The sequence below is a fragment of the Ptychodera flava genome, chromosome 13 (genome assembly GCF_041260155.1).
Source record: "Ptychodera flava strain L36383 chromosome 13, AS_Pfla_20210202, whole genome shotgun sequence".
In the NCBI taxonomy this organism is placed as follows: Eukaryota; Metazoa; Hemichordata; class Enteropneusta; family Ptychoderidae; genus Ptychodera; species Ptychodera flava.
The window spans coordinates 12,043,137-12,054,676 of record NC_091940.1 but is presented as its reverse complement, the minus strand read 5'-3'; the positions used below and the strand labels follow the sequence as shown (position 1 = coordinate 12,054,676).

The 11,540-nt window shown below is 39.1% G+C and overlaps 1 protein-coding gene across 1 annotated transcript; it reads left to right on the top strand.

The window, feature by feature from the left end:
• The first annotated feature begins 2,946 nt into the window (after window positions 1–2,946).
• Window positions 2,947–10,393, top strand: LOC139147424 (GLIPR1-like protein 1). Its single transcript, XM_070718522.1, has 5 exons — window positions 2,947–3,362; window positions 6,739–6,981; window positions 7,290–7,399; window positions 8,288–8,376; window positions 9,108–10,393. Exons 1-5 carry the CDS (start codon window positions 3,096–3,098, stop codon window positions 9,188–9,190), a joined length of 792 nt encoding a protein of 263 aa, XP_070574623.1. The 5' UTR covers window positions 2,947–3,095; the 3' UTR covers window positions 9,191–10,393.
• Window positions 10,394–11,540: the final 1,147 nt, after the last annotated feature.

The following is an 11,540-nucleotide window of genomic DNA, read 5'->3' as shown; positions in this document are numbered from 1 at the left end:
TTACATCCATGATTTGAACAATTGACAGATCCAATTACATATATCCCAAATTAAGCTTAATTCGAATCGTGTTCACAATGAAAAGTCGTTTCAAAACCAAATTGGTCCCCTGCACCAACTATCCTGATATCGTAGAAAAGTGTTCTACAGACAGGGTATATTAGTTTGCATCACAGGTGCCTGGAATTGCCAGTGTGGTGTACATAAAGAGAAGGGCACTGGTAATTCCAGGCACCTGTGATTTGTATTGTTGTGTCATTACAATAGGGGCAGTTCACATGTATATGTCAGTCCCCCAAAAGTGGGGGCGGGGGTAGGGGTGCCTTTGCCTCGGCACAGGTTTCTTGTTGCTATTATTTTATTTCAATAGGTTTGACTATGATATTCATTGCCGATAAAGATTCATACTTCCAACCTTTTGTTGTCTTGGTCTTATGTTAGCACATAGACCCTCGAGGGTCTATGGTTAGCACTGGTTTTGCAAGGATTCCTATGCTCTTCACTGTGTACTTTGACAATCTTATGCGAAGTTTTATCACTGTGTTGTCTCTATTATATGATGCTGGTTAGTTCGTTGACTTTGTTAAAGTTAATCCAGTGATAATCTGGTGACAGCGTCAACAGATTAGTAACTTACACTTGCTTGCTTTGGCGCATTAGGCAATCACACGCGTGACAAATACAGGGCGGACTCGCAGCGATTTCGAAGCTGTTATCCAATTGGTTGGCAGAATCTTACCGTTATAATGAAATAATAGAAATAAACTCCCTAAGTTGCTGTGAATAGTGACAATCGACCAATCAGATATAACCTTGCAAACACGCTGCGAGTCAGCCGCAAATACATGACAAGTGACGGAGAACAACTTCATCAGAAGAAATCTCCAGAAAACCAGTTCTATAAGATCAAGACACTTTTGGTTGATAGTATAAATCTTTATCGGTGGTATCATACTCCAACGTATTAAAATAAAATAAACATAAGCAACAAGAAACCTGTGCTGAGACCAAGACATCCCTTCCCCCGCCCCCACCCCTGGGGACAGACATGTGAACTGATCCCTATGGCATAACTGAGAAAATCACAGACTACGTAATACCTGCCATGTAGAATTTGGTTATTTAAATATTTGTTATTTATTTATCTAACTTTTACGAGTGGTGTCCTGCCAAATGATTAGCACCTAGATGTAAAATCCTAAGCGTTTCTCAAAGCACGATGTATTTACAGACAAAAAGATCGACGTGTATTCAATGCCTCACAGGGAGAAACGATTTTTCCGATTCGGTTTTCGACTGTTGTATTTTCAAGCCTGTCATCACGGTTAGAGGCATGACTGACCGTGGATCAGTGAAATGGGCCTTCGCCCTTGCCAAATAACACAGCCCTTCCCCTAGTTGAAGTATGAAGTTAGCTGCTGACTGAGCAGCTGCGTCAAGAGGTCGACCAAATGGATTTCGTGAAAGCGACGAGCGAGGCCTTTTCGATATCCCCGGCAAATGCATGAGGTCACCTGTATATAGGCCATGTTTGGAAGTCAACTGTGAATGGAGGAATAATGCTGCGGAATTTCGATGACAGATGCATAGGATAGTTAGCGTGTTTTCGTCAGGCCAACTACTTCAACCGATAAAAAGAATGTCTCAATCGACAATACACAGAGAAGTCACAGTTCTCACATGTCTATTTCAAATGCTACAAATCCAATTTAGATGAAGAAAATGATTTAAAACATCCTTTTTTTATTTGACAATTAATATTATTCATCTTCGTACTCCGTTTCTATATAAATAATTGGCGAAATATGCAAAGATATAAAATATGTATTTTATCCCCATTTTTCATGCTCCGTCGTGCAGATTCAGCCTGAACGTTTCAATTGATTTCAATAAGAGAATTCAGGGGCGCATTGCACGTGCAAGCCCATCTTGACATGAATTTTTTCTCCTTGATGTCTGCGGCCAGCAATGAGACACTCACCTTGACAAGACGAGGCAGTAAACACCATACAGCTGCCTTTGCTTCACAAATCGATTTGATTTTATTACGCATTGTCTAATCTTATACCAGCGTATTGATATAATGAGGTGTTAACACCTGCCTGTGTACAGTGTACGTATGTACGTACGTATGTTTGTATGTATGTTGTATGTTGTTTGTTGTTTGTTGTTTGTTGTATGTATGTATGTATGTATGTATGTATGTATGTATGTATGTATGTATGTATGTATGTATGTATGTATGTATGTATGTATGTATGTATGTATGTATGTATGTATGTATGAGAGAGAGAGAGAGAGAGAGAGAGAGAGAGAGAGAGAGAGAGAGAGAGAGAGAGGAGAGAGAGAGGGGGGGGGGCTGGCTGGCAGAGAAATGCAGTAATACAGAGATTTACTAAGTAAGCATAGACCATCCAGAAAACGTTTTTCTCGAGGGTCTATGATTTAAGTCATGATCGAAAGTGAGTTGCGAGAAATATACAGCAATTATGTTTCTATGTAAACGACCTCAATCTAGGGCAGACGGATGAGTCACGCATTTATTTGAGCTCGCTTTGCTTTTCATCGTGCTTTCTCCGACAAACTGCAATAATGCAGTGTCGCCGCTTTACATGTAATATACGCGTACGGGCGAATGGGCCGTAGGCTAAGATGAGAATGCGTATAACATTGAACGTAAATACGCATTTGTTCAGACACTGTCCGGGCCACTGAAAACGACGGTATGGAGACTAAAGTGAAAAGAAAGTTCTGTGAATGTTGCATCCCCACTGAGGACCCCGGGGTTGAGGAAGATTTGCTAGTTGTAAAGGGGTACCAACGTCATTATCATGTTAATAATTTGATGTCAATTGTGTCACTGCGCCGACGTAGTGCTCCATTTAAATACCAAACTTCCCCATGCCAAATAATATATAAGAGTAAATGACAAGAGTGAACGAGGTGTACAACGTAAAGGGTCTGATGAGTTAATGAGTCGCACCCCCGGGCGATATCTGTCCGCGATGTTTAAAATTTCGTTCACGGCTAAAAAGTGACGCATACTTCCCTGTGTGAAGTCACGCGAAACCCTGCTACAACTCACTGACGCAAATATGACCTCAGGTATACATTCGCGGATTTTGCTGCTTTTGGCTGTGAACACTCTGTCGCTGATCTCTGCAGATAACGAACCAAGCGTTGAGAAGTCAAACAAGTCGTTTTTCAATGTAGGAAGCCAAGAAAACGGCGAGCCATCAAGTCATCAGCGTCGCGTCAAACGTTCCACCGACTTCACTTCGAATGAGATCAGCACCATGTTAGCACGGCACAACTATCACAGAACAAACGTCAACCCCACAGCAGCCGATATGAAGTACATGGTAAGAGTATCCTTTCATTGAAACCAGGATGAATAACAAACGGGGAAGAGATTGTACATTTCAACGGAAAGGGAAGCAAGTTACAGAGAACATACAGCATATCTTGGCATGAGCAGAAATGAACACAGATATATAAGCGATCATACAGTAGCGAACACAGTGCAGTGTAGTTATCGACACCGATACAGACAATTACCAACACACAATGAATCATCGTGTACACCATGGATGCGACATTGTAATATATCTGTTAAAAGAGGTCGCAGCACAACGCAAAGTCGAGGTTTACTTTGCGAGAGCCGGGTTTGCGAAGCAGGGCAAAAATGTTTCCCTAGATAGCAAGGTTTTGAGTAATTCCTTCAATGTTTTTTATTCGATTGTCCTCAAGGGCTACTGGACAAAATTCATATGGAACATTCGGGGATCATTATATTTTATGCCTCCCCTTTTCAAAGCGAAATCTCTTTCCATTAGGTCTGTGGTAAGCCACAGTTGGCATTGTACAATAACAAAATCAATAGTCCTTAGGTGAGTTGATCAACAGGAACAAAAGAGGATGTAGGAATGTTACGCAATGTTAAAAACTAGGCGAGTGTCTGTGCAAATATTTCTTATCAACGGAGATTCCCTTACGCATCTCTTCCTACCTCCATACCTTACGACACACACTCGCGGATCTTAGCAATGTCCTCTGTTGTGGCTCCATACAATTTCCAAAATTCCTCAAAACGTATTCCACCTCCCTTCCCAACACGAACACGCTATTAAATTGCCTTTCCCATGCCGGTATGACTTGCAACCAAAGTTCAGAACTGTACGATGTTATAATTACCGTGCAAATAATTTATGATAACACTGCTGACAGACACGGTTACTGAGGTATTTCAAAGAAACGTTTATGAACTGTCTCGTAGCCGGTCATTTTCTTGTAACATACCAAATTTATCCTTAGATAACCTTATATAAACATCTTTGATAACGTCTTTTGTATTTTTTCCGAAAATGACGCTATAGAATAAATGTGCGGAGGAGGCAATGTACCGTAAAAGTATATCAGTATTTGGAAACTTTATTCAGAGATGTAGAAAGAGCATCGGTTGTACAACAACCATTCCGTACCATCTATTCCAAATGCAGTAACAATACTACTCAAAATTTATCTATATGTATACTCTGAATACAATAGCCATTGAACCTAACCTCGTCCAGGTATATTGTTTCACACAATAGTTAAAGTAAAGGCGATTACCGGTGCATGCTTTAGGTCTATGTTGTAACTCAAAGGGATAGGGTTGTCGCAATGGCTACGATGATGGGTAGCTTTTGTCTTGCGCTATCGAGTTTCAATCGCCGAAGGCCGTGTAGACCTTTAAATGGCATAGCATAATAAATCTTTCCACGAACAAGGCAAACAATTGTTAAAAAATATATTACCGACAGGAGTAAGAAAGCGCATAGATTGGGTGTGTTGAAATATTGAACAATAAATAATTTGGCCATTGCTTTGTTGTTATGTGTTGCTGTTGTCGTCGTCACGGTTACCATGCAAAAATTTCCTCGACTCCTTGAGGTGTCTGTTTAATCCAGTAAAATGGGGAATTTTTGAAAACGAGTAATTTTTGCAGGTATACGCGAATAATGAAACGGGATGAAATTAAACCGTTGCGAATACATGTCATTGGAACACAACGTCATACATACACTCAATACCATTGGCGATGTAGAACAGTCGAATGGATGTCTAAAATCTCGATCACAAAGGCTTTGCATTGAATTTGCATCAACTGACTCCTTTAAAACAGTACTTTACTACCTTTAGCAGTTTGATCAAACCAAAGTACTGTAATGGTTCCTGAGATTTACACCAAGTTTGGATTTCAAGCAGCCGTTTGCGTCTGATGTTGGACTGTTCAATGAAGAACGAAATTGTAACTTAAAGGCACTTATTAAAATGACATCACAGTCTGAAATAACATTTCGAAAAGGTAAATTTACGAATTACATTTGAGCAAAGCTGAAATCGAACAGTCGAATACGTCAGAATTTCTCCGTTGACCATATCACATTGTGGCCGAGACTTCGATGAGTCATTTTCTCGATATCTACAAGTAATAGCTAACGCGATTGATAACTCGAGACGAGTCACGTGTCGAACAACTGTAACAATAATATACAAATATACAACGTAAAAATGACGATGACCCGAAGAGGATTAGTTAGAGACTGCGGAGTCAAACGAGCATTCTTGGACATTTTTTGATATCGTCGTCATCAATCATCCGAAATATTATAAAATCGGTAAGAAAGTCAAAAAGGAAGTTAAGTATCGTAGATACAAAATACGCAAAAAATTAATAATCGCGAAATGTTAAAGAAAGTGCGAGAATTTTCCGGATTACAGTATTTTTTCTACCCTCCTCTCTTACATTTTTACAACTGAAGGAATTCACAAGAACAAAAATCTTACATGAGCATAAAACAAACAAACAAACAAACAAACAAACAAAAATTGTATTTGATAGGTCATTTTCTGTAGACAGAGTAACGTCAGAAAATGCTCTGAAAACAAGTAGCGGACTCTGAGCTGCAGTCAGCATACGGTTTTACGACCACACTCAGACACAGGACAATCATGTGACGCGCTTCCCAGTCTGTTGTGGTATAGCTGTGGTCAGCACCGTGAAGTTACCTCGTCCATCAACTTAAAAAGTCCTGGGACTACGGCACTGACATGCAATGGTTATAAAGTCCCTGCTTGATTGCACTGACACTATACCACGTATGAAGGAGTGTCTAGTGTTGAATTGTTGCCATGACGAGGTCGGTACAAACAGAACACAGTATTTCAGGTGTATGCATACATATTGCACAGGGGACCCAGAAGTCTGGTTGTTCTTATTGTTCATATCGTTGTTTATGTATATTAGTCGTGTTGAAGAGATGTGAAGAGAGTTAGGTTGGCAGAGAGTTGCATCGGGTCAAATAATGATAGTGTCCTTGTAGTGTTTCTTATGACATCTACATTACGTTTGAAACAACAACAACACAATAGTTCTGTTCGTTGAAGTTTATTGTTATACAACAACAACAACAACAACAACAACAACAACAACAACACGACTAATAAACATAAAACAACAATATAATCAACAACAGCCAGACTTCCGGGTCCCCTGTGATATGTTGGTGCAAATTTACGATTTCAGAATTATTAAACACAACAGAAAACGTTATTTTGTTCATTATTCATTCGACTGAGCACGCCTTCAATGATCTCTGAAAGTTGCGTGAGATCGAGCTAATCTGTGATCAAGCCAATCATGGATAAAGAATTTCGTATGTATTTAAAAATAATGATGGAAAGTTGCCTTTTCAGTCTTGGGACGATGATCTGGCAGCTATGGCTCAGGAATGGTCCGAAGAGTGTACGTGGGCACATGGTAACCCGCCAAACATCTCACCATTTACCAGCGTTGGTCAGAATCTTTGGCTCGGCGGGCCCTACTCTGCTTCGGACTCGATCGACGTTGAGGGCGTGGTAAATAGTTGGAATGGCGAAGTGAGTGATTATGATTACGACTCAAACACCTGTTCCAACGTATGCGGTCATTACACCCAGGTAGGTCATGAACTTAACTGCTGTTTAAGCTTCACGTTACGTTGAGAGAACAGAGCTGAGACAAAAGTATAAATAAATTATGGTGTAATCACCTATAATTGGTTAATAAAATTGACTTTTCTATGACAGGCTTCCGATTTACATTAACTTTTACACTTTTACATTAACTTTTTGCATTTGCCAACAAGGTGTACTTCCGGACAATGTATTTAAGACCAGTAAATGTATCATTTTACATGTAAAATCTGTTCACAAGTGAACCTCACTGCCGCATGCCGCGTTTCGTTGATTTCACATTTCCTGTACAGGTGGTGTGGGCTTCGTCGTATGCTGTTGGTTGTGGCATCGCTCACTGCCCGACTGTGACGTCATCGAGCTTCGTGGACGCCTTTCTGGTCACCTGCAATTACGGACCCGCGTAAGTATAGAAAAATTTGCAAGCATGCCGTTATCTGTGATATTTTGCAACACATATCGCGAGAGGTTGGAATTTAATATTTGTAATTGTTTACCCTCGATATACTTGTCCGAATGGCTTGATAAATATGAAGTGGATATTTATCGCAACTTAAGGCCAGTCTTTCCATCGGAACAAAAGTAAGCATCATCAGTAAATTTCAAATTTTTTGTGGTAATAACATCAAATCTTACAGATTAAAGAATTATCTTAAATTTATTACAGAATCGATGTTTACTACAAAAATCATTCGGGACGTCTTTTTTTGAAATAGAAACCAGCTATTTTCTTGGAAATGGGTAGTGAAGTATTTGAATACGCCCTCAAGTGACTCTTTCTTTCTTTCTAAATTCTAAGCTCCATTAGGTGTAGTTATTGATTTGTTTTCCGTTATTGTATTATGTCTGTGAATTGAACATCTCTTTCTCTACTCAAAAATACTTTTCAAAACAGCATATACTGTGTGTTCAAAGTCCGATGTTACTTCTGACAACTGAATTTTTTATCCCGGTTGAATGTTCACCTTATTTGATTTGCGTACTGCGGTGTGTTGTATTTCAAGATGGATTGGAAAAAACGAAAATGCCCGTGTTTTATTAAACAAATGTAATAAAAAATATCAAAAATTAAAGCCGTTGTGCCTTATAGCTACAACATTTTGCATATTTTACATGGTTTAGATTTACTTTTGTTGTCGAAAGAGTCTGATCAAATGACGAATACCTATGATAATATGCATCTTTTGCAAGTAAATGGCCCCTGGATATGTAAAATACACGTCACCAACAACGTTGACCAATCAGGATGAGTGCCGAGATTTAATATGGACATGCTTTTGACTTTTCACAGAGGCAATTATCCGAGACAGCCTTACACAAGTGGAACTCCATGCTCGCAGTGCGATGTTGAATTAGATAGTTGCCGAGAAAACCAATGCTGTGAGTACCACATAACTATAAACCTTTCTCAATAAAGGTACCTACACTGATTCTTACGACAACCCTTTCGGTACCTTGAAGAAAACAAACTTTGGGTACTTTGATAGGGGGTGGATACCGAAGAATAAACTGGAACTAATATACAGTAACGATTTATAAAATTTACCAGGATAAACCGTTTCCAAAAAATTCTTATTGAATGACCTTGAAAGACGTCCAAAATCCATATTTCGTTATTCATTGGTTTATGGGTGCTAAGGTAGTTCGCACCTCGAAAATGGAAGACTAAAACTTTTACTCAAACTTTTCTCAAGCAAACTTTCAACTCTTCTCTTTCAAAATCAGGAATTAAAATCGGTGGAGGGGTCACCGTGGAAATTTGATACGAGAGGAACAAATTGCGAAATATTTATCGGTATTTGAAATTTAAAATGGCCGACATCCCTGTGTTATATATTCCGGATTTTCACAAAACTATAAGCAGGTAAAAACTTCACATACTCCATAAAGCTTCAAAACGAGTCCCTACAAGTGGTAGGCCAAAAGAATAATGGTAAAAGTTACAGATCTGAATATGTCTCCGAGGCGCATTCTACCATAATGTGTCCACTGCAACAAAGTACCGTAAGTTTATGATAGCGATGCTGTAAAGACTGATTGAAAAACCAATGTCAACGACATTTCACTATGAGTCGTCTGAATGAACGCTGTTTATTGTTATCTTCCACCAGATTCCGGTACCTGGGTGGGTAGAGCGACATCTACGGCAGTTCTATTTGCAGTTCTGCTCTCTGCGGCGTTCTGTATTTCCTGATGCACAGGATGTAGGACTGTTGCAAGGTCTGAAAAAAATATACAGGCACAAGAACTGTTAATTGTGTGCAACCATGCACAGGCCAAAGCTTGGACATACGTATACCGTGACAGCAATCAGTTCCAGTAATCACAAATGGGAAATTTCTGTTATTTTATCAAATAAAAGCCAATAATTTACATTTCGCGAAAATGGCATGTGAGAAAGTGCGCCGCCATGCCGCAGCTGTTTTATTCAGATGATGTTCCACAAGCTATCATGGAGCACCTCTCTCTCTCTCTCTCTCTCTCTCTCTCTCTCTCTCTCTCTCTCTCTCTCTCCAACTCTCTCAACATAGCGATATTGCAAAAGTGCGATCGTCAAGTAACTATATTAGTGTACGCTGGGTAAGATTCTTTTTCCTGCATGTCAGTGTCAGTCGACTTAATGTGAATAAGGCAATACATCGACGTTCCGTGATGTGAAGTATGCCCAGGATATGTCTCCAAGACGTATGGTGCCTTTAACAAATCAGTTGTCTTCGAAATTGATCTCAAATAAAGTTTCATTTCATTTTTGTAAATTTCTGTAAGATTATATTTTATACTGTCATTTCCTACGTTTTTTCTCACATAGAAGCAACTATCATAGTAGTCAATCCACGATTACTTTTATCATTTAATGCAGTACTTGTTATTAAACTTCCCGCCAAATTTAACTGATCGTGTCTTTACGCTCTTTGTTTGGTAAAATTTGTGTCCTTTTTGTTTGTTTGTTTGTTTGTCGTGTCATCGATAACCGTATGCTATCGTCAGAATCCTGCATTACAAGACCTCGTACATTGGCATGTAAGTCTGCAGTACTGTTAGCCTTTGAAAGGTTCAGATTTTAGGATCTGTGTAAAATTAGGAAGAATTCAACTCGACTCTTATCGTCAGCAGCAATTTGCCGCATCCAAGAGAAAAGGTGGCTAGCAAGGGTATTCTGAACCCACATTCCATGTAAACACATTTGTTGCATTTCAACAGCAATAATAAAGATATTGCAACAAAATTGTTTGAGTTTGTCTCCTGTATATTGTACTTCTTAGAAAATTATATTTTCTTATCAGCGATAAGAGATTTGTACACTTTCAACATTAATTGAATCACTTAATTAATTAATCACTTTTAATATTGTGCAATGCTTCCAACAAAATGAATTAAACAATAATATTGTTTTCCAACTGTTTGGAATGTGTAAGCTTACGGCTAAAAATTGTCAAAATCTTTCTCCCTTACTTGCGTGGCCAGTCGTAATGTCATAAAGTAGATAAAATTGCCAGGCCTCTTTCACAAAGCACGTAATGAGTGCATTAACAAGCCGCAGCGTATACAAATCTATGTCGTAGACTTTGGTACCAGCTGCCCTGAAACGCATTAAAAATGGGGCACGGTACCTGATTAGTTGTATTATTATTCCCTGCATAATATGCACCATATATATGTACATATACGTTTGCGGTTATTAAAAGTTCAAGTAATATATGCATGAGCTAAGCTTGATACGATGAAATTAAGTCAGGTGTTTAATCTCATCCTGTTCTGACAATCCTTGCATATATTGTAACACAACAGTAATGCACTTGAAGTGGTATCAGTCATGCAGAGTAGTTGTCATTGAATGTTGTCATTATGTACCAAAGATCACGCACTATTATGAACGTGTTTCAGAGATTAAATACCACATGACTACTTCACAGTCAGGGACGAATTTCTCTGTCTACACGGGTAGTAGCATTAGTGACCGCTATTCGATGAAATGGACGTTTCCCTTGCCAAATAACACAACCCCGCCTTTGTATAGTTGAAGTGTCACGTAAGCTGCTGGCCAAGAAACTGTGTCAAGAGAACTATTAATGGATTGCGTGAAAGCGTGGAGCTAACCCTTTTCTAGATCCCTAGCAGATCCATGAGGTCACCTGTAGGGCTAGGCCATGGTTGGAAGTCAACTGTGACTCGAGGAGTGATTCTGCTAAATTTTGATGGCAGATATAATAGATAGTTAGCGTGCTTTCGTTCGTGAGGCCAGGAAACCGAAAATGCCGAAGAATTAATTCATTTCTCTTTTTATTGTCAATTATTTATGGTCGCAGCACTCGGCTTAAAGACCGAATTATCAGTGAAATATGCAAATAATTCATATCATCTACAATTTTTGTCCTTTGTTGACTATGTTCAGTATTTCTACGAATTGAAGCCAGAGAATTCATTAGCATAAACACACCAGCTGCACAAAATGTTTGACCCACCATGGCACCTTGACAAGACAAGACAAGACAAGAGAAAGCGAGGCAATTCAGTTGTTTTTCTTTCACACAAAGTCGGAACAT

What these genes read in the sequence shown, in the direction of transcription:
- LOC139147424 (XM_070718522.1), top strand. Translation starts at nt 3,096, where the DNA reads ATGACCTCAGGTATACATTCGCGGATTTTGCTGCTTTTGGCTGTGAAC. An exon ending in ACCTGCAATTACGGACCCGC is followed by an intron (nt 7,400 to 8,287) that starts GTAAGTATAGAA and finishes GACTTTTCACAG; the next exon opens with AGGCAATTATCCGAGACAGC. An exon ending in TTGCCGAGAAAACCAATGCT is followed by an intron (nt 8,377 to 9,107) that starts GTGAGTACCACA and finishes ATCTTCCACCAG; the next exon opens with ATTCCGGTACCTGGGTGGGT.